At 45.6% G+C, this 27,361-nt stretch overlaps 1 protein-coding gene across 1 annotated transcript; it reads left to right on the top strand.

Moving 5' to 3' along the window:
• LOC139393691 (NLR family CARD domain-containing protein 3-like) lies at positions 1-27,361 on the top strand. Its single transcript, XM_071142035.1, has 9 exons — positions 1-10; positions 320-357; positions 740-968; positions 1,338-3,099; positions 3,382-3,555; positions 24,783-24,956; positions 26,030-26,203; positions 26,377-26,423; positions 26,811-27,361. Exons 1-9 carry the CDS (start codon positions 1-3, stop codon positions 27,359-27,361), a joined length of 3,159 nt encoding a protein of 1,052 aa, XP_070998136.1.

Below are 27,361 nucleotides of genomic sequence, written 5' to 3'. Positions count from 1 at the left end.
ATGGGTCCTGGTCAGTGAGTTAAACAACACTGTCTCTAGTCATTTCTCCTCTCCCATTTTCCCATTTATTGATGTTGTTTTCATTCATTTTCAACATGTTCTCATCCTTTTGTCCATTTTCATAGTCCTAAAATAATATTAAACAAACACAACATTCCCTCCGTGTGTGTGTGTGTGTGTGTGTGTGTGTGTGTGTGTGTGTGTGTGTGTGTGTGTGTGTGTGTGTGTGTGTGTGTGTGTGTGTGTGTGTGTGTGTGTGTGTGTGTGTGTGTTTTTGCGTGTGCGTGTGTGAGTGTTCTCCTTGATGTTTTGTCCACAGAAACCAACAGGAGAGATCAGAGTCAGAGATTCTCAGTGGTCAGTCTTTCCAGAGTCATCAAACAGACCTGGCCTCCATATTCAGTGTATGTGGTCCTGTTATGAATAATTTTGCACGCCCAATTCTTCAGTTTTTGATTTGTTAAAAAAGTTTGAAATATCCAATAAATGTCGTTCCACTTCATGATTGTGTCCCACTTGTTGTTGATTCTTCACAAAAAAATACAGTTTTATATCTTTATGTTTGAAGCCTGAAATGTGGCAAAAGGTCGCAAAGTTCAAGGGGGCCGAATACTTTCGCAAGGCACTGTATATTTGTTTTTGTTTACCTCAAGTAAAATTGATCTGTCAATCATTCATTAATGTGTTAATGAGAAAGCATTTATTCTCCTGCTTAACTTATTTACTTTATTTATTTCAGTTGCTTGAAGAGAATATTATGACATTTGTGAAGAACGAGCTGAAGATGTTCAAGAGGAATCTTAGTCCAGAACTCCCAGAAGGCTTTGAGAGTCAGAAGCAGGATAAGGAAGTGGTGGACCCTGAAGATGAGAAGCAGGAGAGCAGTGCCAGAGAGGGGGCTCTGAAGATCACACTGCACATTCTGAGGAAAATGAACCAGAAGGAGCTTGCTGACACACTGGAGAAATGTAAGATCTGTCTGCCTCATGTTGAATGATGTTTTATAACATTTAAAAGCTGTAGCTAAAGTACAGCTAAAGTAGCTGTGTAACTCAATGATATTGTAGCAGCCTTAACAAAACACCTCATCAAGTACCAGCAGGGATGTGTTGATTCATTTAGATGGAGAGGGAGACAATATTAATAACACCATCAATAATACCAATAATAATTATCAGTCACACCAGTCTGTAATGCATTATGAAAACATTTACAGATTTAGTTAGTCAGTTAAGAGAATAAATTATTTTAATTTAAAGCTTTATAGCATTCCTTCAATACTGTAGTCATTAAAACAGACATAATATTAATATCCTCTGTGTTATTTCTTCATTCAGATGAGCTTGCTGTGATTTGCCAACATAAACTCAAATCTAATCTAAAGAAGAAGTTTCAATGCGTATTTGAGGGGATCGCTAAACAAGGAAACCCAACACTTCTCAATAAGATCTACACAGAGCTCTACATCACAGAAGGTGGAACAGGAGAGGTCAATAATGAACATGAACTGAGACAGATTGAGACAAAAACCAGGAAACAAGCAAGACCAGAGACTGCAATCAAATGTAACGACATCTTCAAACCCTTAACTGGAGAAGACAAACCTATCAGAACTGTGCTGACAAAGGGAGTCGCTGGCATTGGAAAAACAGTCTCTGTGCAGAAGTTCATTCTGGACTGGGCTGAAGGAAAAGCAAATCAGGATGTCCAATTTGTATTTTCATTCCCTTTTCGGGAGCTAAATTTGATGAAAGGGGAAAACACTTTCATTGAACTTCTCAATCACTTCTCAATGGAAACCAAAGAATCAAGAATCTCCAACTACGACAAGTACAAAGTTCTGTTCATCTTTGATGGTCTGGATGAGTGCCGACTGCCCCTAGACTTCCAGAAGAACAAGATCTGTTGTGACGTCACAGAGTCAACCTCAGTGGATGTTCTGCTGACAAATCTCTTCAAGGGAAATCTGCTTCCCTCTGCTCTCATCTGGATAACTACCCGACCTGCAGCAGCCAATAAGATCCCTTCAGGGTGTGTTGACCAGGTGACAGAGGTACGAGGGTTCAATGACCCACAGAAGGAGGAGTACTTCAGGAAGAGATTCAGGGAAGAGGACCTTGCCAGCAGAATCATCTCACACATAAAGACATCAAGGAGCCTCCACATCATGTGCCACATTCCGGTCTTCTGTTGGATTTCTGCAACAGTCCTTGAACACATGCTGAAACATAAGAGAGAAGAGATGCCCAAGACTCTGACTGAGATGTACACACACCTTGTGGTGTTTCATACCAAACAGAAGAATGAAAAGTATCTTGGGAAAGAAGAGACAGGTCCACACTGGAATAAAGAGAGCATTCTGTCACTTGGAAAACTGGCTTTTCAACAGCTTGTGAATGGCAATCTGATTTTCTATGAAGAGGACCTGAAAGAGGCAGGCATTGATGTCAATGAAGCCTCAGTGTACTCAGGATTGTGCACACAGATCTTTAAAGAGGAATGTGGGCTGTACCAGGACAAGGTGTACTGCTTTGTTCATCTGAGCATTCAGGAGTTTCTGGCTGCTGTATATGTGTTCCTCTCATTCATCAACAACAATGAGAATCTAATGGACAAACTGCATACACAAGAAAATCCTGAAGTTACTGTCTACAAGAGTGCTGTGGATAAAGCCTTAGAAAGTGAGACGGGAAACCTGGACCTTTTCCTCCGCTTCCTTCTGGGCCTCTCAATGGAGTCCAATCAGAAGCACTTACGACGTCTACTGACAAAGACAAGAAGCAGCTCACAGAGCCATGAAGAAACAGTGAAATATATCAAGGAGAAGATCGGGGAAAATCCCTCTCCAGAGAGGAGCATCAATCTGTTCCACTGTCTGAATGAGCTGAATGACCATTCTCTAGTGGAGGAGATCCAAAGATATCTGAGATCAGGAAGTCTCTCAAGTCCCAAACTGTCACCTGCACAGTGGTCAGCTCTGGTCTTTGTGTTGCTGACTTCAGAAAAGGAGCTGGATGTGTTTGACCTGAAGAAATACTCCAGATCAGAGGAAGGTCTTCTGAGGCTGCTGCCAGTGGTCAAAGCCTCCAGAGCTGCTCTGTGAGTAAATAAAATGACATATAAGAACTAATCATCAGGAAGCATTATCCAGTTTAGAGAAAATGATGTACATAATCCATATATAATTTTATGTTGAAAAACATATTGAGTAAATGCATTGATGTTTACATTAGTATAACAAAATGATACAGTTATTGGAGAAGTAAGATGAATCTATATGTTGTTTGGGAGAATTAACTAAATGCATCTGCCATTGTCCTTCTACACTACTGGTGTTAAATTAACAGTATGTTTTTGAAGTCATGATGATCTCTTTGTCAGGCTGTCAGGCTGTGGAGTCACAGAGAAAGGCTGTGCTTCTCTGGTCTCAGCTCTGGAGTCAAACCCCTCACACCTGAGAGAGCTGGATCTGAGTAACAATGACCTGAATGATTCAGGAGTGAAGCTGCTTTCTGCTGGACTGGGGAATCCCCACTGTAAACTGGAGACTCTGAGGTCAGTATTCCTGTAGTTGGTCACCAGTGATAACTGTTCACCAGATCCACATGTGTTTACCAGACACACATAGTCCCCACCATATGTGTTTGGACAGTGAAGCTTACAGTTTTACATTTGGTGCTATGCTCCAGCATTTTGGATTTGAGATAGAATGTTTCGTATTAGATGACAGTACAGAATGTCACCTCTCACATACATATTTATGTATGTACAGTGTCTTGTAAAAGTTTTCACCCCCCTTGGCATTTTTCCTATTTTGTTTCCTAAAAACCTATAATTAAAATAGATATTTTGGGGGTTAGTATCAGTTGAGTTACAACTACCTCTTTGAAGATGTCAAATATTTTAATTGTTAAACAACCAATAAATAAAAAAGGAAAAGAAAACTTGAGTGTGCATAACTATTCACCCCCCAAAGTCAATACTTTGTAGATCCACCTGTTGCATAACTATTCACCCCCCAAAGTCAATACTTTGTAGATCCACCTTTTGCAGCAATTACAGCTGCATGTCTCTTGGGGTATGTCTCTATAAGCTTGGCACATTTAGCCACAGGGATGTTTGACCATTTTTCAAGGCAGAAATGCTCCAGCTCCTTCAAGTTGGATGAGCTCCGCTGGTGTACCACAATCTGTAAGTCATTCCACAGATTCTGAATTGGATTGAGGTTGACCATTCCAAGACATTTACATTTTTCCCCTTAATTCACTCGGGTGTTGCTTTAGCAGTCTCAAAATCTCTGGAAGACTGAAACAGGTTTCCCTGAAGAATTTCCCTGTATGTAGCGCCATCCATCATTCCTTCATTTCTAACCAGTTTCCCAGTCCTTGCCGATGAAAATGCTTCACTGTGGGGATGATATTCTTGGGGTGATGAGAGGTGTTGGGTTTGCGCCAGACATAGCGTTTTCCTTGATGGCCATAAAGCTCAATTTTAGTTTCATCTGACCAGAGTACTTTCTTCCATATGCTTTGGGAGTCTCCCACATGCCTTTTGGCGAACAAACGAAACAAACACAAAGATCAGACCCCCTCTGTTATTGGTAATGGTGAGAGGTTAGCATGTTTTGTTGTAGCCTCTGTTATTGGTAATGGTGAGAGGTTAGTATGTTTTGTTGTAGCCTCTGTTATTGCTAATGGTGAGAGGTTAGCATGTTTTGTTGTATCCTCTGTTATTGGTAATGGTGAGAGGTTATCATGTTTTGTTGTAGCCTCTGTTATTGGTAATGGTGAGAGGTTAGCATGTTTTGTTGTAGCCTCTGTTATTGGTAATGGTGAGAGGTTAGCATGTTTTGCTGTAGTCTCTGTTATTGGTAATGGTGAGAGGTTAGCATGTTTTGTTGTAGCCTCTGTTATTAGTAATGGTGAGAGGTTAGCATGTTTTATTGTATCCTCTGTTATTGGTAATGGTGAGAGGTTAGCATGTTTTGTTGTATCCTCTGTTATTGGTAATGGTGAGAGGTTAGCATGTTTTATTGTATCCTCTGTTATTGGTAATGGTGAGAGGTTAGCATGTTTTGTTGTATCCTCTGTTATTGGTAATGGTGAGAGGTTAGCATGTTTTGTTGTATCCTCTGTTATTGGTAATGGTGAGAGGTTAGTATGTTTTGTTGTATCCTCTGTTATTGGTAATGGTGAGAGGTTAGTATGTTTTGTTGTATCCTCTGATATTGGTAATGATGAGAGGTTAGTATGTTTTGTTGTAGCCTCTGTTATTGGTAATGATGAGAGGTTAGCATGTTTTGTTGTAGCCTCTGTTATTGGTAATGGTGAGAGGTTAGCATGTTTTGTTGTAGTCTCTGTTATTGGTAATGGTGAGAGGTTAGTATATTTTGTTGTATCCTCTGATATTGGTAATGGTGAGAGGTTAGTATGTTTTGTTGTAGCCTCTGTTAATGGTAATGGTGAGAGGTTTGCATGTTTTGTTGTAGCCTCTGTTATTGGTAATGGTGAGAGGTTAGCATGTTTTGTTGTAGCCTCTGTTATTGGTAATTGTGAGAGGTTAGCATGTTTTGTTGTAGCCTCTGTTATTGGTAATGGTGAGAGGTTAGCATGTTTTGTTGTAGCCTCTAACTTTCTCAATCATTGTATTTTTTTATTTTTTTATTTCACCTTTATTTAACCAGGTAGGCTAGTTGAGAACAAGTTCTCATTTGCAACTGCGACCTGGCCAAGATAAAGAATAGCAATTCGACACATACAACAACACAGAGTTACACATGGAATAAACAAAACAGAGTCAGTAGAACAAAAGAAAACAAAAAGTCTATATACAGTGAGTGCAAATGAGGTAGGGGAGTTAAGGCAATATATAGGCCATGGTGGCGAAGTAATTACATTATAGCAATTAAACACTGGAATGGTAGATGTACAGAATATGAATGTGCAAGTAGAGATACTGGGGTGCAAAGGAGCAAGATAAATAAATAAATAAATACAGTATGGGGATGAGGTAGATAGATGGGCTATTTACAGATGGGCTGTGGACATGTGCAGTGATCTGTGTATATATTTTTTTCCTGACTTCCTTGAAAAGTTGCATATCACGGGGGCTATTCAATGCTAATGCAATGCCACAGGATGTTTTTGTGCTGGTCAAGGGCAGTCAGGTCTGAAGAGAACCAAGGGCTATATCTGGCTCTATCACTTCCTAAGTGTCAAAGGAACTGAACCGAAAAGGAATGAAAGTATAAACAAAATATATACAAAACATAGTTCTCACACAAAAATCATCTAATTGAACTGTATTCTATATACGTACAATGTTCTGGCAAAATGACTATCATGGCATTGTCTCTAATGCCATATCTAGGGTTTTCCTACTCGGTGTGTTTGCTTAGGCACTATCCTAAGTTGAAAACTATATGATAAGTTTACAGCTGTAAGGCACTAGTTTTGGGCAGTCTACAGGGATGACCTATGGACTTCTGGGAAGAAAACTGGTGAGTGCTGTAGAGTCAAAGGCCTAGAAGTAAATGTTCAACTTCACTAAGGCTGGTATTTTGCTTGGACCCTTAAGTGATCCGAGCATAAATCCTAATTGGATGTTCCGTTGTGCGTGTGTCAGGTGCGTGAATGAGGACCCAAAAGCGAATTAACAAACAGAGTTTCTTTAATGATGAACACACGTGGGCTCAGATGGACAGGTAGATTCCGACAGGACAGGACAAGGTTGCAGCAAACACGATGATAGTCTGGTTCAGGCATGAGACACACAAACAAGAATCCGACAAGGACAGGAACAAAAACAGAGAGAGATATAGGGACCTAATCAGAGGGAAAAAGGGAACAGGTGGGAAAAGGGGTGAATAAGGTAGTCAGAGAAGACAAGGAACAGCTGGGGGAAAGAGGGACAGAAACGGTAACCTAGTACGACCAGCAGAGGGAGACAGGGTGAAAGGAAAGGACAGAAACAAGACACAACATGACCATACATGACAGTACCCCCCCACTCACCGAGCGCCTCCTGGCGCACTCGAGGAGGAAACCTGGCGGCAACGGAGGAAATCCTCGATCAGCGCACGGTCCAGCCAACAACCCAACTCCTCTCCTCAGGACCGTACCCCTCCCAATCTACGAGGTACTGGTGACCACGGCCCCGAGGACGCATGTCCAAAATCCTACGGACCCTGTAGATGGGTGCGCCCTCGACAAGGATGGAAGGGGGGGGGGGGGAAGACGAGCGGGGGCGCGAAGAACGGGCTTGATACAGGAGACATGGAAGACCGGGTGGACGCGACGAAGGTATCGCGGAAGAAGAAGTCGAACTGCGACAGGATTAATGACCCGAGAAATACGGAACGGACCAATGAACCGCGGGGTCAACTTGCGAGAAGCCGTCTTAAGGGGAAGGTTCTGAGTGGAGAGCCAAACTCTCTGACCGCGACAATATCTAGGACTCTTAGTTCTACGCTTATTAGCAGCCCTCACAGTCTGCGTCCTATAACGGCAAAGTGCAGACCTGACCCTCTTCCAGGTGCGCTCGCAACGTTGGACAAAAGCCTGAGCGGAGGGGACGCTGGACTCGGCGAACTGAGATGAGAACAGCGGAGGCTGGTACCCGAGGCTACTCTGAAAAGGAGATAGCCCGGTCGCAGACGAAGGAAGCGAGTTGTGGGCGTACTCTGCCCAGGGGAGCTGTTCTGACCAAGACGCAGGGTTGCGAAAAGAAAGACCGCGTAAGATGCGACCAATAGTCTGATTGGCCCGTTCTGCTTGACCGTTAGACTGGGGGTGAAAGCCGGAAGAGAGACTGACGGAAGCCCCAATCAAACGGCAAAACTCCCTCCAAAATTGAGACGTGAATTGCGGACCTCTGTCCGAAACGACGTCTGACGGAAGGCCATGAATTCTGAAAACATTCTCGATGATGATTTGTGCCGTCTCTTTAGCAGAAGGAAGCTTAGCAAGGGGAATGAAATGAGCCGCCTTAGAGAACCTATCGACAACCGTAAGAATAACAGTCTTCCCCGCTGACGAAGGCAGTCCGGTGACAAAATCTAAGGCGATGTGAGACCACGGTCGAGAGGGAATGGGAAGCGGCCTGAGACGGCCGGCAGGAGGGGAGTTACCGGACTTAGTCTGCGCGCAGACCGAACAAGCAGCCACGAAACGACGCGTGTCATGCTCCCGGGTGGGCCACCAAAAACGCTGGCGAATGGAAGCAAGCGTACCCCGAACGCCAGGGTGGCCGGCTAACTTGGCAGAGTGAGCCCACTGAAGAACGGCCAGACGAGTAGGAACGGGAACGAAAAGAAGGTTCCTAGGACAAGCGCGCGGCGACGGAGTGTGAGTGAGCGCTTGCTTTACCTGCCTCTCAATTCCCCAGACAGTCAACCCGACAACACGCCCCTCAGGGAGAATCCCCTCGGGGTCAGTGGAGGCTACTGAAGAACTGAAGAGACGAGATAAAGCATCAGGCTTGGTGTTCTTAGAACCCGGACGATAAGAAATCACAAACTCGAAACGAGCGAAAAACAGCGCCCAACGCGCCTGACGCGCATTAAGTCGTTTGGCAGAACGGATGTACTCAAGGTTCCTATGGTCAGTCCAAACGACAAAAGGAACGGTCGCCCCCTCCAACCACTGTCGCCATTCGCCTAGGGCTAACCGGATGGCCAGCAGTTCGCGGTTTCCCACATCATAGTTACGTTCCGACGGCGACAGGCGATGAGAAAAATACGCGCATGGGTGGACCTTGTCGTCAGAGAGGGAGCGCTGAGAAAGAATGGCTCCCACGCCCACCTCTGACGCGTCAACCTCGACAACGAACTGTCTAGAGACGTCAGGTGTAACAAGGATAGGAGCGGATGTAAAACGATTCTTGAGGAGATCAAAAGCTCCCTGGGCGGAAACGGACCACTTAAAGCACGTCTTGACAGAAGTAAGGGCTGTGAGAGGAGCTGCCACCTGACCGAAATTACGGATGAAACGACGATAGAAGTTCGCGAAGCCGAGAAAGCGCTGCAGCTCGACGCGTGACTTAGGGGCGGGCCAATCAATGACAGCTTCGACCTTAGCGGGATCCATCTTAATGCCTTCAGCGGAAATAACAGAACCGAGAAATGTGACGGAGGAGGCATGAAAAGAGCACTTCTCAGCCTTCACAAAAAGACAATTCTCTAAAAGGCGCTGGAGGACACGTCGAACGTGCTGAACATGAATCTGGAGTGACGGTGAAAAAATCAGGATGTCGTCAAGGTAAACGAAAACAAAGATGTTCAGCATGTCTCTCAGGACATCATTGACTAATGCCTGAAAGACAGCTGGAGCGTTAGCGAGGCCGAAAGGAAGAACCCGGTATTCAAAGTGCCCTAACGGAGTGTTAAACGCCGTCTTCCACTCGTCCCCCTCCCTGATGCGCACGAGATGGTAAGCGTTACGAAGGTCCAACTTAGTGAAAAACCTGGCTCCCTGCAGGATCTCGAAGGCTGAAGACATAAGAGGAAGCGGATAACGATTCTTCACTGTTATGTCATTCAGCCCTCGATAATCTATGCAGGGGCGCAGGGACCCGTCCTTCTTCTTAACAAAAAAGAACCCCGCTCCGGCGGGAGAGGAGGAGGGGACTATGGTACCGGCGGCAAGAGCTACAGACAAATAATCTTCGAGAGCCTTACGTTCGGGAGCCGACAGAGAGTATAGTCTACCCCGGGGGGGAGTGGTTCCCGGAAGGAGATCAATACTACAATCATACGACCGGTGTGGAGGAAGAGAGGTGGCCCTGGACCGACTGAACACCGTGCGCAGATCGTGATATTCCTCCGGCACCCCTGTCAAATCACCAGGCTCCTCCTGTGAAGAAGAGACAGAGGAAACAGGAGGGATAGCAGACATTAAACATTTCACATGACAAGAGACGTTCCAGGAGAGGATAGAATTACTAGACCAATTAATGGAAGGATTATGACAAACTAGCCAGGGATGGCCCAAAACAACAGGTGTAAAAGGTGAACGAAAAATTAAAAAAGAAATGGTTTCGCTATGATTACCAGAAACAGTGAGGGTTAAAGGTAGCGTCTCACGCTGAATCCTGGGGAGAGGACTACCATCCAGGGCGAACAAGGCCGTGGACTCCCTTAACTGTCTGAGAGGAATGTCATGTTCCCGAGCCCAGGTCTCGTCCATAAAACAGCCCTCCGCCCCAGAGTCTATTAAGGCACTGCAGGAAGCTGACGAACCAGTCCAGCGTAGATGGACCGACAAGGTAGTGCAGGATCTTGAAGGAGAGACAGGAGTAGTAGCGCTCACCAGTAGCCCTCCGCTTACTGATGAGCTCTGGCTTTTACTGGACATGAAGTGACAAAATGACCAGCAGAACCGCAATAGAGACAGAGGCGGTTGGTGATTCTCCGTTCCCTCTCCTTAGTCGAGATGCGGATACCTCCCAGCTGCATTGGCTCAGCTCCCGAGCCGGCAGAGGAAGATGGTAGTGATGCGGAGAGGGGGGCAACGGAGAACGCGAGCTCCTTTCCACGAGCTCGGTGACGAAGATCAACCCGTCGCTCAATGCGAATAGCGAGTTCAATCAAGGAATCCACGCTGGAAGGAACCTCCCGGGAGAGAATCTGATCCTTTACCTCTGCGCGGAGACCCTCCAGAAAACGAGCGAGCAAAGCCGGCTCGTTCCAGCCACTGGAGGCAGCAAGAGTGCGAAACTCAATAGAGTAGTCTGTTATGGATCGATTACCTTGACATAGGGAAGACAGGGCCCTGGAAGCCTCCTCCCCAAAAACAGATCGATCAAAAACCCGTATCATCTCCTCCTTAAAGTCCTGATACTGGTTAGTACACTCAGCCCTTGCCTCCCAGATTGCCGTGCCCCACTCACGAGCCCGTCCAGTAAGGAGAGATATGACGTAGGCGACACGAGCAGTGCTCCTGGCGTAAGTGTTGGGCTGGAGAGAAAACACAATATCACACTGGGTGAGGAACGAGCGGCATTCAGTGGGCTCCCCAGAGTAACACGGCGGGTTATTGATTCTGGGCTCCGGAGATTCGAAAGCCCTGGAAGTGGCCGGTGGATCGAGGCGGAGATGGTGAACCTGTTCTGTGAGGTTGGAGACTTGGGTGGCCAGGGTCTCAACGGCATGTCGAGCAGCAGACAATTCCTGCTCGTGTCTGCCTAGCATCGCCCCCTGGATCTCGACGGCTGAGTGGAGAGGATCCGAAGTCGCTGGGTCCATTCTTGGTCGGATTCTTCTGTCAGGTGCGTGAATGAGGACCCAAAAGCGAATTAACAAACAGAGTTTCTTTAATGATGAACACACGTGGGCTCAGATGGACAGGTAGATTCCGACAGGACAGGACAAGGTTGCAGCAAACACGATGATAGTCTGGTTCAGGCATGAGACACACAAACAAGAATCCGACAAGGACAGGAACAAAAACAGAGAGAGATATAGGGACCTAATCAGAGGGAAAAAGGGAACAGGTGGGAAAAGGGGTGAATAAGGTAGTCAGAGAAGACAAGGAACAGCTGGGGGAAAGAGGGACAGAAACGGTAACCTAGTACGACCAGCAGAGGGAGACAGGGTGAAAGGAAAGGACAGAAACAAGACACAACATGACCATACATGACAGCGTGTGCGTAGGGAAGGAAACCAAGTATCCAGGCAGATTACAACTTGTTCAGAATGAGTAATTTTCAGGTCAATGCCTGGAGGCCAGTCAGAATTGGTATCGAGGGAGTCTGTAGTAGTTCTTACTATGAGTCACTATGTCTTCCACTATTGTGTGGCGATAGGTATGAAGTCTCTTTCATAGCTATGTTATCAACGGAGGAGCTAACCTCAAGACGGAAGTACTCTTTAAGTATTGGACCAGTCGTACGTGGTGTGATCGTGGTTAATGATTCTAATAATCTTCATCCTGAATGGAGGGTTCTATTTATTAGTGACGTGTGTTAACCAATGGAAGATGGGAGATTCCCTTCCCCGTGCTGCACTCTGAGTGACTCCTCTGTCGCTGTTGTCAAGGGTAATTTGATTGGTTAGGTCTCTAACCTTCTTACTGATTGTAGATAGACTGACTGTCGCTGGTATTGGTACTGGTGCTCAAAGGGACCAGTTATCCTACTGATTTTTTTTCTGAAATATTATACTACCGGAACACTTGATTGGAGCATTTTACTAGTTGTATTGTAGTTGAACCTACACATGGCAAGGAATGATTATTGTTGCCATTTGTTTTGGAGGTGGACAAGTCCACTGGACTTCCTTTACGACCAGTGTGGTACACCTCAGTACTATCTTAGATGTGTTCTAAGATTATCCCTGTCTAGGTGCCTGTCTGCTCCTCACTGTTCTTAAAGGGGAGTTTACAACTAAATTTGATTATGCTCTAGCGGCATCGTACAGTGTTGTCCGTAGTCTCGATCCCCCCACCGGCCTCGATGAGGCTCATCATGGGTCTGGGCTACTATTCCCCCCCTTTGTGTCTCGGGACCCCCCTACCAGCGGGTGGTGTTGGTGTCTGAGGCGCAAACGAAAAGTTCGGACCCTATGTACGAGTTGTCAGCGGACACGTTGTTATGAGAATGGCTGTAACCTTTCAACCAAATCTCCTGTGGTTTGTGCTTCAAAACGCTCAGTGGCTGTAGAGGCATGTCAGTCACCACCGCATCCTCGTGTGGCAACCTCTTCAGTACCTGCAAACTGAGACTAGGATATCGGTCTGTGATATCGCAAAGTGTTTCACCAGTGGGAGTCATCGGGTCAGTTGCTGGACTGACGCCATAAGTGACAATGTAAGGGTTGACAGTCCCCAACAAAGTGGAAGGTGTATCATCGGAATCAGAGTATGCTCTGCGCATCAATGTTTTTCTTGCTGAGACGGCCCGCAGTGCTTGCAGAAGTGTCCGAAGGGCAAGAGGAGTTCATCTCAATTACCATATTACACAACTGCAAGGAGGGAAGTTGCTCATTCACAGAGACAGCTGGCTTGAAATCCTGACAGAAATGGTCAATCAGATTGGCTGATGGAATGTGTCGAGATATCGTAATATCTCCTTGGATCGGATTCTGCCCCAAGAGGTTTCTAAACGTCTCTTTCCCAAGGGGTGCTTTTGACAGATACCCCTCGTGAATGACTGCGTTGCAGCTAGCGTTAGGGGGAGACAGTGTGGTCAGTGGAGAAGGCACTGTGGCCTGTGACCATACCTGGTTGGTTTTCCAATCCATCAATGGGAGTAACCGATTAATTAAGTCTGCTCCAAGTAGCAGGGTTACAGTGTTGAGGCTGGTAACATACACAGGGTGAATGAGCGATACGTCCTTGAAGTGTAGTTTCAGCATGACTCTCAATGTGAGAGACGAGGTAGTCTGAGTGACCCCTCGAAGTGTAGTGTCGCATCGTTCCACATTTAACCAACGTTTAGTTGGCTTCAAAGCCCTTTTGAGATCATCAAACAATGTTTGAGACGGGGCCTCCCGGGTGGCGCAGTGGTTAAGGGCGCTGTACTGCAGCGCCAGCTGTGCCATCAGAGTCCCGAATCCCTCTGTCGTAACCGGCCGCGTCCGTGGGGCGACGCACAATTGGCCTAGCGTCGCCCGGGTTAGGGAGGGCTTGGTCGGTAGGGGTGTCCTTGTCTCATCGCGCACCAGCGACTCCTGTGGCGGGCTGGGCGCAGTGTACGCTAACCAAGGTGGCCAGGTGCACGGTGTTTCCTCCGGCGCATTGGTGCGGCTGGCTTCCGGGTTGGATGTGCGCTGTGTTAAGAAGCAGTGCGGCTTGGTTGGGTTGTGTATCGGAGGACGCATGACTTTCAACCTTCGTCTCTCCCGAGCCCGTACGGGAGTTGTAGCGATGATCTGTCATGGTTTGCAGATAGAGGTCTTGAGTACGGAGCGAGAGATTCAGTGATGAGATTTCCTCCGCTTGCTTAGAAATCAATATCTCCATCTACATCACCTGAGTTCTCTCATCACCGATGCCACATTTTTATGGTGATACATCAGTGCAAAAGTGGGGAGAACCGTCACAAAGCGTTTGATGGTTGATTTTGGAGAGCGTTTGTAATTTCGGCTGTTTTTTCACTAATGGCATAATTAGGGTTGGTATCGCTGCTGAGGTCAGAGATCAATCCTTTTATGGGTTCAGGTTCACTAATTAGCGGAGGAGTGGCGACCACCTCCTTTTCACATTATTAGAAAAATGTAGAGAAAAGATGTTCCTAATGTTTTTCAAGTTTGGGTTTGGAATTCATTGGAAGCTGCAAAGACAAGTTGAATCTATTTATAGATGTTGACGAACTATCAGTACTGTACCAGTAATGTGGAAGTTGGACGTGAATGAATTTGCAAAAGCAAATGTAATTAATTAATAAATGCCAATGATTAATCCTACCCGGGTAGGCTATCTGAGTATTAAACTTTAATTAACCTGAGAAGTTGCTTCATCTAGGTTAATATGAGAAGTTTAAAAGTGTCTCATTTGATTGGAAGAACATTAAGTTATGTTCAAGAAATTAACTTATTGAATTGAATGAGTGTCACGTTCTGACCTCTATTTCTGTTGTTTTGTATTTATTTAGTATGGTCAGGGCGTGAGTTGGGTGGGCAGTCTATGTTTGTTTTTCTATGTTTTGGGGCATTTCTATGTTTTCGGCCTAGTATGGTTCTCAATCAGAGGCAGGTGTCATTAGTTGTCTCTGATTGAGAATCATACTTAGGTAGCCTGGGTTTCACTGTGTGTTGGTGGGTGATTGTTCCTGTCACTGTGTGTGGTGTCACAGGATAGGACTGTTTTGCGTTTTCACATTTCTTGTTTTTGTTAGTTTGTTCATGTGTAGCGATTTATTAAAACATGAATAACCACCACGCTGCGCTTTGGTCCGCTTCTCTTCCTCCTACAGACGAACGCCCTTACAGAATCACCCACCCCCCAAGGACCAAGCGGCGTGGTAAACTGGTGCAGCAGGAGCAACAGCAGCAGCAGCAAAGGCAGCAGCAGGAGGAGCAACAGCAGCAGCAGCAGAAGCAGCAGTGGGAGAGGCTGCACTACTTGGAGAGATGGACTTGGGAGGAGATTCTAGACGGGAAAGGACCCTGGGCAGAGCCAGGAGAATATTGCCGCCCCAAGGCCGAGCTGGAGGCAGCAAAAGCAGAGAGGCGGCATTATGAGGAACTAGCACGGCAGAGCGGATGGAAGCCCGAGAGTCACCCCCAAAAATTTCTTGGGGGGGGGCACAGGGGGAGTGTGGCAGAGTCAGGAGTCAGACCTGAGCCAACTCCCCCCGTTTATCGTGAGGAGCCAAGGAGGAGCTCAGAACCAGAGCTGGTGTTGGAGGTGAGCGAAGCAGAGACTGTGAAGGAGTTAATGGGGAAATTGGAGGAGAGTGATATGAGGGACTTGCTGGTTTGGTGCATGAGGCACGACATTCGCCCGACGGAGCGTGTCAGGGATTTAATGGCAACGGGGTCAGCTCTCCATACTCATCCTGAGGTGCGTGCGAGGGGTCTGGTGAAGACTGTGCCAGCCTCACGCACCAGGCCTCCTGTGCATCTCCCTAGCCTTGCACGTCCTGTGCCATCTCAGCACTACAGTGCTCCTAGCAGTGCTAACTGTGGCGGGCGTGGTGCTGGTCAGGCACCGTGTTATGCAGTTGTGCGCACGGTGTCCCCAGTACGCGTGCTTAGCCCAGTGCGCTACATCCCAGCTCCCCACATCTGCCGGGCTAGGGTGAAGATCCAGCCAGGGCGGTTGGTGCCAGCCCTGCCCTCAAGATCTCCAGTACGCCTTCACGGTCCGGTCTATCCGTCACCACCTCCACGCACCAGCCCTCCGGTGGCAGCCCCCCGTACCAGGCTGTCTCTCCGGCCCATCCTTACAGGGGCTTCCTCCTCTCCAGCGCTGCCGGAGCCTCCCACCTGTCCGGCGCCTCTGCCGGAACCTCTCGCCTGTCCGGCGCCGCTGACAGAGCCTCCAGCCTGTCCGGCGCGACCGGAGCCTCCCGCCTGTCCGGCGCCTCTGCCGGAGCCTCCCGCCTGTCCGGCGCCGCTGCCGGAGCCTCCCGCCTGTCCGGCGCCTCTGCCGGAGCCTCCCGCCTGTCCGGCGCCTCTGCCGGAGCCTCCCGCCTGTCCGGCGCCGCTGCCGGAGCCTCCCGCCTGTCCGGCGCCGCTGCCGGAGCCTCCCGCCTGTCCGGCGCCTCTGCCGGAGCCTCCCGCCTGTCCGGCGCCGCTGCCGGAGCCTCCCGCCTGTCCGGCGCCGCTGCCGGAGCCTCCCGCCTGTCCGGCGCCGCTGCCGGAGTCTCCCGCCTCTCCGGCGCTACCAGGGCCTTCCTTTTCTCCAGCGTTGCCGGAGCTTCCCGTCTGCCCAGCGCCAGCTGAGCTTCCCGTCTGCCCAGCGCCAGCTGAGCTTCCCGTCTGCCCAGCGCCAGCTGAGCTTCCCGTCTGCCCAGCGCCGCCAGCGCCGCCCGTCTGCCCAGCGCCGCCAGCGCCGCCCGTCTGCCCAGCGCCGCCAGCGCCGTCCGTCTGCCCGGAGCTGCCAGTGCCGCCCGTCTGCCAGGAGCCGCCAGTGCCGCCCGTCAGCCAGGGGCTGCCAGTGCCGCCCGTCAGCCAGGGGCCGCCAGTGCCGCCCGTCAGCCAGGGGCCGCCAGTGCCGCCCGTCAGCCAGGGGCCGCCAGTGCCGCCAGTCAGCCAGGGGCCGCCAGTGCCGCCAGTCAGCCAGGGACCGCCAGTGCCGCCAGTCAGCCAGGGGCCGCCAGTGCCGCCAGTCAGCCAGGGGCCGCCAGTGCCGCCAGTCAGCCAGGGGCCGCCAGTGCCGCCAGTCAGCCAGGGGCCGCCAGAGCCGCCAGTAAGCCAGGGGCCGCCAGTAAGCCAGGGGCCGCCAGTGCCGCCAGTCAGCCAGGGGCCGCAAGTAAGCCAGGGGCCGCCAGTGCCGTCAGTCAGCCAGGGGCCGCCCGAGCAGCTGCCCCTCTGTCCAGAGCAGCTGTCGCCCCTCTGTCCCGAGCTGCTGCCGCCCCTCTGTCCCGAGCAGCTGCCGCCCCTCTGTCCCGAGCAGCTGCCGCCCCTCTGTCCCGAGCTGCTATCGCCCCTCTGTCCCGAGCTGCTATCGCCCCTCTGTCCCGAGCTGCTATCGCCCCTCTGTCCCGAGCAGCTGTCCCTCTGTCCCGAGCAGCTGCTTCACCTCTGTCCCGAGCTGCCCCTCTGTCCCGAGCAGCCCCTCTGTCCAGTGGGGTCATTGAGAGGGGTGGTCATGGTGAGTAAGCCAGGGAGGCGGACAATAAGGCGGACTAAGACAATGGTGAAGTGGGGTCCGCGTCCCGCGCCAGAGCCGCCACCGCGGACAGACGCCCACCCAGACCCTCCCCTATAGGTCAAGGTTTTGCGGCCGGAGTCCGCACCTTTGGGGGGGGGTACTGTCACGTTCTGACCTCTATTTCTGTTGTTTTGTATTTATTTAGTATGGTCAGGGCGTGAGTTGGGTGGGCAGTCTATGTTTGTTTTTCTATGTTTTGGGGCATTTCTATGTTTTCGGCCTAGTATGGTTCTCAATCAGAGGCAGGTGTCATTAGTTGTCTCTGATTGAGAATCATACTTAGGTAGCCTGGGTTTCACTGTGTGTTGGTGGGTGATTGTTCCTGTCACTGTGTGTGGTGTCACAGGATAGGACTGTTTTGCGTTTTCACATTTCTTGTTTTTGTTAGTTTGTTCATGTGTAGCGATTTATTAAAACATGAATAACCACCACGCTGCGCTTTGGTCCGCTTCTCTTCCTCCTACAGACGAACGCCCTTACAATGAGACGATAATCCATACAATCTCCATTGATTGGAGATTCATCACCTGAGTTCTCTCATCATTCATTTGGTCAGCGACTTCAATGAGTTCTGCTGATTTGTCTTCTAACTTTGTCATTGTGTTCCTCGTCTTTGGTCTGCAGCGTTTTGAGTAGAACCGTGTTACTTTGAGTAACGTTCAACAAAACTGCATGCATGTTATCAAGTTGAGCGCTCCTGTTTGTAGATAACGCTTCAGATTTATCTAGTTTGGCGTGGACATCATCGTATTTAATTTTGGCTAAATCGAGTTGTTCCTGTAGCATATGATTTTGTTCCTGTAGAAGACAATATTGTTGAAGAGCTTGTGCTTGTTCATCATCATACGTTTTTGCAATTACATTTAATTGTTCAGTTTTCAAGCGCAGTTCCATAGCTAGCAGAATTGTTCTCTTTTCTGCATTTGTCATCCCTCTGTCCCTTTATGTCTACCATCTCCTGCTTCAGCCATTAGAACATTATGAACGGAACATTTTTCTTCCTAATTTTCCAAAGTTTGGTTTTGGAATATATTGGGAGCTGCAAAGACAATTTTAATATATTTATTGACGTTAATGAACCATCAGTACTGGACAGTACTGTGGAAGTTGGACGTGAATGAATTTGCAAAAGCAAATTGAATTAATCAATGATAATGATTAATCATACCTTGATAGGTTATCTGGGAATTAAACTATAAACTAACCTGAGAAGTTGGTTCGTCTAGGTTACTATTGCAAAGTTTAAAGTGTCTCATTTAACTGGAAGAACCTAGAAAGGTATCTTCGACAATTTAAATAAAATAAATTGAATGAGACCCAATAATACCCAAGCAATTGAGATTGCTGGATTATCATAAAGGTAATGTTAGGTACATTTACCACTATGTTACACTTTCCCCTCAGGCCAAAGCCATATGGGATTCCCGCTGGAGGCGGGACTGATTGATTGTGCTTTGCAGAAGCAGATTTTATTGATTGATCAAATTTAATGAATAATCAAACCTGTATAGGCTATCTGAGAATTAAACTTTACATTTACCTGGGAAGTTGTTTCATCTAGGTTACTATTGCAAAGTTTAAGGTGTCTCATTTAATTGGAAGAACCTAGAAAGGTATGTCCGACAATTTAAATAAATAAATTGAATGAGTGCAAAAATACCCAAGCAATCGAGATTGCTGGATTATTTTAACGTGATCCACGTTTGGATTTCCAACACTTGCGATTCTTCACGACCATGATGCTGAATGCTGAAATCAAACGGAAGTACAAAGGGCGGGGCTTCCGTCGCGCAAGGTGGAGGAATTTAAATGGAACACAGGAAGTGAAAATTTTTCCCCCTGTTAGCTTAGCCTCTCGTGCCAGCTATATCACGTTCTAAGCACAAAATAGGGTCCCTTTCGCCATCCGCTAAAATACTATAATCATTTTAAAAAACATTTTAAAAAACAGCTGCCGCAAACCGAAGCCTTGTTGATCTTACCTCTGGCAAAGTCACTTAATAATAGTTATCAGGGTGGGTTTACTAGTGACGTCTCACATTAAACTTTTCGGCATACTTTGCTAGCATTATGTTGACCAGAGCAACACGGTACATAATACAGATATGCCTGTAGTCAGTCAACACTGTTGTAGTGCGGACAAAAATACTTTGGCTCCAACTCCGAAGATCTATCCTCTAATTTCCAACCTTTCTGGCTCTAGAAGTTAATATTGACCGACAGAAATAGTACTGTTGTAACGGCCGTTGTTGGTGGAAGAAGAGGAGGACCAATGCGCAGTGTGGTAAGTGTCCATATTGATTTAATAGAACAATCGAACACTGAAGCAAAACAATAAAGCGACAACGAACGAAACGAAACAGTCCTGTACGGTGAATACACAAAACACAGAACAGAAAATAATCACCCACAAATCAAGGGTGAAAACAGGTTGCCTAAGTATGGTAAAACAAAGACAAAACAAAGGAACTAAGGTCAGAACGTGACAACCGTTTGGCCTAACGGACTAAATCTGGAATTTATCACTCATTGCTCTGACGCTAAAAACCACTACTGGAGGCGCTCTGGAGCCTCTTCGAATGGGAACACACAACCAATTTGAATGTAGCAAAGCAGTCTGTTTGTACAGTTATTTTTGCACAGTTGATATATAGAATTCAACAGCAAAGTAATTCTATATTAGATTCCTCACAGCGGGGCGTCATAAATGTTGTGTCTTTACTATCATTAAACTGAAGACTTCGTTTTTATCAAAGATTCTATGTAATTAGTTACTCGATTAAACTGAATAATCATGTAACTGTAATTAACTAGGAAGTTGGGGCGCCAAGGAAAGAATTCAGATTACAAAGTTATAATTTCCCAATATAACCTTTCAGATATTTTCATATCTGATCAATAGTCTTCTGATTAATGATTTATTTTACCTCACGTTAGTCTCATTCCAAACGTCGTAAATGGTTATCTGCACGAACCCAGTCTTCACTATGAGTCATCCATACATCAATTGTCTTAAATCATTTATTTATTACTAACTAAGTAATTCACAGAAATGCATAAACAAACAGTAAATGTGGTTACATGTGGTGATAGAATGAGCCCTAGTGGGCTGAACCGACATGTGGTGATAGAATGAGCCCTAGTGGGCTGAACCGACATGTGGTGATAGAATGAGCCCTAGTGGGCTGAACCGACATGTGGTGATAGAATGAGCCCTAGTGGGCTGAACCGACATGTGGTGATAGAATGAGCTCTAGTGGGCTGAACCGACATGTGGTGATAGAATGAGCTCTAGTGGGCTGAACCGACATGTGGTGATAGAATGAGCCCTAGTGGGCTGAACCGACATGTGGTGATAGAATGAGCCCTAGTGGGCTGAACCGACATCTGGTGATAGAATGAGCCCTAGTGGGCTGAACCGACATGCGGTGATAGAATGAGCCCTAGTGGGCTGAACCGACATGTGGTGATAGAATGAGCCCTAGTGGGCTGAACCGACATGTGGTGATAGAATGAGCTCTAGTGGGCTGAACCGGCATGGCAGCTTGTTAGACAAGAGGGGAGTGGGGGGTTTTACCAAGAAGTCACTACAGAGTTAATTATAACAATTAAAATGCTAATCCTTTACACATGAACACTCACTCATTCGGGAACAATTGCAATCAATATATATATTTACGCTCAGTGTGTCATCTTGATCACTGGTGAAAAGTCTTTATTTTGTAGAATTGTCCCTCTCTCTCTCTGTCTTGGTTAGAGGGATAGTTCAAAGTGACATTCATTATAGAATGGATGTTTCGGCAGTTGTTGTTCTTCGCGTTCAATGATACCGAATTCCTAGTAATTAGTATCAAAGACTTGTTCTTATTCTGTCAGTATCAATAGTCTAAGAGTTTAACAATGTGGTATGGTTAAAAGATTCTACAACCTTTGTCCTCCCCTAAGTTGGGTTTTATTCGGAATGGCAGAAAAGGGCTGTCCCAGGATGTCTGACCCTAACTGGGCTCAGGGGCAGTCCTCTGATTTAGTTCAAATCAAAAGGGAATTGTATTTTTCTTCATTAAACAGTCCACAATCATATTCCACAATTATACAAACAGTATCATACTCACTCATTCATCTTATACAACAATTAGATGTAAACCTCATATCTGAGGCTATTATATAAACAGCGTTATGGTAATGTGGCCACACCGTCTCTCTTGAGCTTCCCAAGTTGTGACAAACGTACCAGTTCGTAGCTGGATTCTTCACCGATCTTTTACACTTTCTCTGGAACATGAAATTTGTTTGTACCTCAAGTTCTTGTCTCCATGAAAAACCACTCTCTATAACGGTGTGTCCATGAGGTCTTCTCAGGAACTTACGACCTCTGACCACAGCAATCTGGTTGTAGAAGCAGAGAGCGGGGGATGGTGCTCGCTGTACTCAAAGAGGGCAACGTCATGACACAGTTTAGGTCACCTAGCAGCACTAGCTCTGAAGATAGATGGGGGCAATCAGTTCACATATGGTGTTCAGGGCACAGCTGGGGGCAGAGGGTGGTCTATAGCTGCGACAGTGAGAGACTTGTTTCTGGAAAGGTGGATTTTTAAAAGTAGAAGCTCTAATTGTTTGGTTACAGACCTGGACAGAAGGACAGAACTCTGCAGGCTATTTTTTATTTTTATTTATTTATCCGTTATTTTACCAGGTAAGTTGACTGAGAACACATTCTCATTTGCAGCAACGACCTGGGGAATAGTTACAGGGGAGAGGAGGGGGATGAATGTACCAATTGTAAACTGGGGACGATTAGGTGACAGTAGATTGCAACTCCACCCCCTTTGGCAGTTCTGTTTAAACCAACTCTTAGTGTCCTGATTCAGACCTGTTTAAACCAACTCTTAGTTTCCTGATTCAGATCTGTTCAAACCAACTCTTAGTTTCATGATTCAGATCTGTTTAAACCAACTCTTAGTTTCCTGATTCAGATCTGTTTAAACCAACTCTTAGTTTCCTGATTCAGATCTGTTTAAACCAACTCTTAGTTTCCTGATTCAGATCTGTTCAAACCAACTCTTAGTTTCCTGATTCAGATCTGTTTAAATCAACTCTTAGTTTCCTGATTCAGATCTGTTCAAACCAACTCTTAGTGTCCTGATTCAGATCTGTTTAAACCAACTCTTAGTTTCCTGATTCAGATCTGTTTAAACCAACTCTTAGTTTCCTGATTCAGATCTGTTTAAACCAACTCTTAGTTTCCTGATTCAGATCTGTTCAAACCAACTCTTAGTGTCCTGATTCAGATCTGTTCAAACCAACTCTTAGTGTCCTGATTCAGATCTGTTCAAACCAACTCTTAGTTTCCTGATTCAGATCTGTTCAAACCAACTCTTAGTTTCCTGATTCAGATCTGTTTAAACCAACTCTTAGTTTCCTGATTCAGATCTGTTCAAACCAACTCTTAGTTTCCTGATTCAGATCTGTTTAAACCAACTCTTAGTGTTATTATTCATTATTTATTTATGATTTGTATTAATCAAGGCATAATCAGGATTAATTTAGTATTGTTTAGAAACGTGTTATCTACTCCCTTAGACAGGAAATTACTCCAGTCATCATCCACAGTTCAGTTACTAAACACAACCCAAAACAAACTGCAAATGCAGCCAATGAGTTTGGGACCAAATACTAAACTTTTGACTACTTTAATAGACTATAAGTAAATTGATCAGAATATTTACGACTTCATCAAATTATCAAAGTATGGGGGGAATAGATACATAAAGTGTTTTCATTTCTAAAATACCCTCAAATTAATGGTGACATTATATACTGTCACCTCATATGAAACATTTGATCTGAAATCCAAAATGTTGGAGTATAGAGCCACATTTAAAATGTTAGCTTCACTGTCTAAATAGATATGTTGTGGACTGTATACTCAATACAATCTAAATCTGATACCTCACTGTCAAAATAGATATAGTGTGGACTGTATACTCAATACAATCTAAATCTGATACCTCACTGTCTAAATAGATATGGTGTGGACGTATACTCAATACAATCTAAATCTGATACCTCACTGTCTAAATAGATATGGTGTGGACTGTATACTCAATACAATCTAAATCTGATACCTCACTGTCTAAATAGATATGATGTGGACTGTATACTCAATACAATCTAAATCTGATACCTCACTGTCTGTCTTCTGACTGATACTGCTTTTTAAACTGCTCTGGTCAGTCTACTCAAATATTTGTACTATACATTTTTCTAACTGCAGTCAATACTTTGATCATTTGTCATTTCTAATAATGATACAATATTTAATTTATGAATAGATATGGCAGGTTTCAGGACACTGATGTATCTGAATATGTTTAAAAAATATACTGCCAATATTTTCACAACCAAAGAATAGCAGTGTGATTTTAATATGATTTGACTCTTTGCAGGCTGTCAGGCTGTCTAGTCACAGAGGAAGGTTGTGCTTCTCTGGTCTCAGCTCTGAGGTCAAACCCCTCACACCTGAGAGAGCTGGATCTGAGCTACAATCACCCAGGAGACTCAGGAGTCAAACTGCTCTCTGCTGGACTGGAGGATTCACACTGCAGACTGGAGAAACTCAAGTATGTAGAGGGTTTATGTCAATGTTCATATCAGACATGTTTGACTTATCAGGCAAGTTAAGACAAACATTCTTACCACCTCTTGGACAAAGATATGATGACTGTGTGTGTGTCCAGTGTGTCCAATGTGTGTGTGTCCAGTGTGTCCAGTGTGTGTGTCCAGTATATGTGTGTATGTCCTCTCAAAAACAGACTGGACACACACAACAGACACACACACACACATTGGACATACAAACACACACACACACACACACACACACACACACACACACACACACACACACACACACACACACACACACATACACCCACACACACACACACACACGCTGGACATACAAACACATACAAACACACACACACACGCAAGACATACAAACACACACACACACACGCTGGACACACACACACACACACATACAAACACACACACACACGCAAGACATACAAACACACACACACACACACACGCTGGACACACACACACACACACACACACACACACACACACAGGATAAAAGCTGTTGCCCAACAACTTGCTCAGTTTCACCTCAGGAAGCTGGGTTGTTACAGTTAATGAACTGGATATTCTATGTTCATTATCACATATCTTATCATATCATACTGACAAAAGGGTTCATTGATCATTACATTGAATAACATACTGAATTAATGCATTGATTTTCACATTAGTATAACAATATGACCATACAGTTCTAGGAAACGGAAGATGAATCTATATGTTGTTTGAGAGAATAAACCAAATGCATCTGCCATTGTCCTTCTACACTACTGGTGTTAAATTAACAGTGTGTTTGTGAAGTCATGATGATCTCTTTGTCAGGCTGTCAGGCTGTGGAGTCACAGAGGAAGGCTGTGCTTCTCTAGTCTCAGCTCTGGAGTCAAACCCCTCACACCTGAGAGAGCTGGATCTGAGTAACAATGACCTGAAGGATTCAGGAGTGAAGCTGCTCTCTGCTGGACTGGGGAATCCCCACTGTAAACTGGAGACTCTGAGGTCAGTATTCCTATAGTTGGTCAACAAGTGATAACTGTTCAACAGAGCCACATGTGTTTACGAGACACACATACTTCAATGGTGAGAGGTTAGTATGTTTTGTTGTAGCCTCTGTTATTGGTAATGGTGAGAGGTTAGCATGTTTTGTTGTAGCCTCTGTTATTGGTAATGGTGAGAGGTTAGTATGTTTTGTTGTAGCCTCTGTTATTGGTAATGGTGAGAGGTTAGTATGTTTTGTTGTAGCCTGTGTTATTGGTAATGGTGAGAGGTTAGCATGTTTTGTTGTAGCCTCTGTTATTGGTAATGGTGAGAGGTTAGCATGTTTTGTTGTAGCCTCTGTTATTGGTAATGGTGCGAGGTTAGCATGTTTTGTTGTATCCTCTGTTATTGGTAATGGTGAGAGGTTAGTATGTTTTGTTGTAGCCTCTGTTATTGGTAATGGTGAGAGGTTAGTATGTTTTGTTGTAGCCTCTGTTATTGGTAATGGTGAGAGGTTAGCATGTTTTGTTGTAGCCTCTGTTATTGGTAATGGTGCGAGGTTAGCAAGTTTTGTTGTATCCTCTGTTATTGGTAATGGTGAGAGGTTAGTATGTTTTTGTTGTAGTCTCTGTTATTGGTAATGGTGAGAGGTTAGTATGTTTTGTTGTAGCCTCTGTTATTGGTAATGGTGAGAGGTTAGCATGTTTTGTTGTAGCCTCTGTTATTGGTAATGGTGAGAGGTTAGCATGTTTTGTTGTAGCCTCTGTAACTCTCTCACTCATTATTATTAATGATTCATTCATGATCTTCCTCAATCATGACAGTCATTGTGTTCAAAGAATATGGGACCAAATACTAAACTTTTGACTACTTTAATACAATATAAGTGAATTGGTCAGAATATTTATGACTTCAAATGGGGGGACTAGATACATAGTGCATTTATTTTTCTAAATGGTGAAACATACAAACATATGTATTAAAATATCCTCAAATAAAAAGTGACATTATATAATGTTGAAAACAATATACTGCCACTATTTTCACCTCCAAAGAATATCAGTGTGATTTTAATATGATTTGACTCTTTGCAGGCTGCCAGGCTGTCTAGTCACAGAGGAAGGCAGTGCTTCTCTGGTCTCAGCTTTGAGGTCAAACCCCTCACACCTGAGAGAGCTGGACCTGAGCTACAATCACCCAGGAGACTCAGGAGTCAGACTGCTCTCTGCTGGACTGGAGGATTCACACTGCAGACTGGAGAAACTCAAGTATGTAGAGGGTTTATGTCAATGTTCATATTAGACATGTTTCACTTATCGGGCAAGTTAAGACAAACATTCTTACCACCACTTTGACAAAGTTATATGCTGACTGTGTGTGTGTGTGAGTGAGTTCAGGTGTATCCCTCAATGACTGTCTGTTCTTCTGCTTACCGCTACAGTGTGGAACATGGTGGAGAGAACAGAATGAAACCTGGGCTTAGAAAATGTGAGTGTTGACTGCTGTGAAGAATATGACTAAGAATAAGTCTTAATTCAAGTTAAGTCAAAGTCAAAGACCACCATCATTACTGACTTGGTCATATTAAATATCAGCTGTAGTTCTACAGAAGCAAAAATCAGGGACAACAAAGTTTACAAAGAGTATCTTTGACTGTGTGTATGTGTGTGTGTGTGTGTGTGTAATTAATGTGAACTAGTAAGTTTTATATTACCATACTGTATAACATATGATCATTCAACAAGTCTCAAGTTACCTTAACTTCTCCTTTTGATACCTAGAAACATCTACATTAAATGAATTAGTGAAAAGTGAGTGAACATTCTAATGTGAATGATGATGATTTCTAATATTGTGTCTGGTTTCATCCATCAGATGTCTGTGATCTCACACTGGACCCAAACACAGTAGACAGACACCTCTCTCTGTCTGAGGAGAACAGAAAGGTGACATGGAGGAGAGAGAAGCAGCCGTATCCTGATCACCCAGAGAGATTTGAGGGCTGTAGACAGGTGCTGTGTAGAGAGGGTCTGACTGGGCGCTGTTACTGGGAGGTAGAGTGGAGTGGGAGTGGGGCTGTTATAGGAATGACATATAAAGGAAACAGCAGAGGGGGTAGGGACTGTTGGCTTGGATACAATGACAAGTCCTGGAGTCTGTTCTGCTCTGACAACAGTTACTCTGCCTGGCACAATAATAATCCCACTACCATAGACGTCCCCCCCTCCAGCTTCCACAGAGTAGGAGTGTATCTGGACTGGCCAGCCGGCACGCTGTCCTTCTATAGAGCCTCCTCTGACACACTGACCCACCTGATCACATTCACCTCCACATTCACTGAGCCCCTCTATCCAGGGTTTAGGATTGATTATGACTCCTCAGTGTCCCTGTGTCAGGTAAAAAAAAAATCTTTTAAAAATAATTAA

Source organism: Oncorhynchus clarkii, unplaced genomic scaffold (genome assembly GCF_045791955.1).
Source record: "Oncorhynchus clarkii lewisi isolate Uvic-CL-2024 unplaced genomic scaffold, UVic_Ocla_1.0 unplaced_contig_11072_pilon_pilon, whole genome shotgun sequence".
Lineage (NCBI taxonomy): Eukaryota > Metazoa > Chordata > Actinopteri > Salmoniformes > Salmonidae > Oncorhynchus > Oncorhynchus clarkii.
This window is presented reverse-complemented; position numbering and strand designations above follow the sequence as displayed.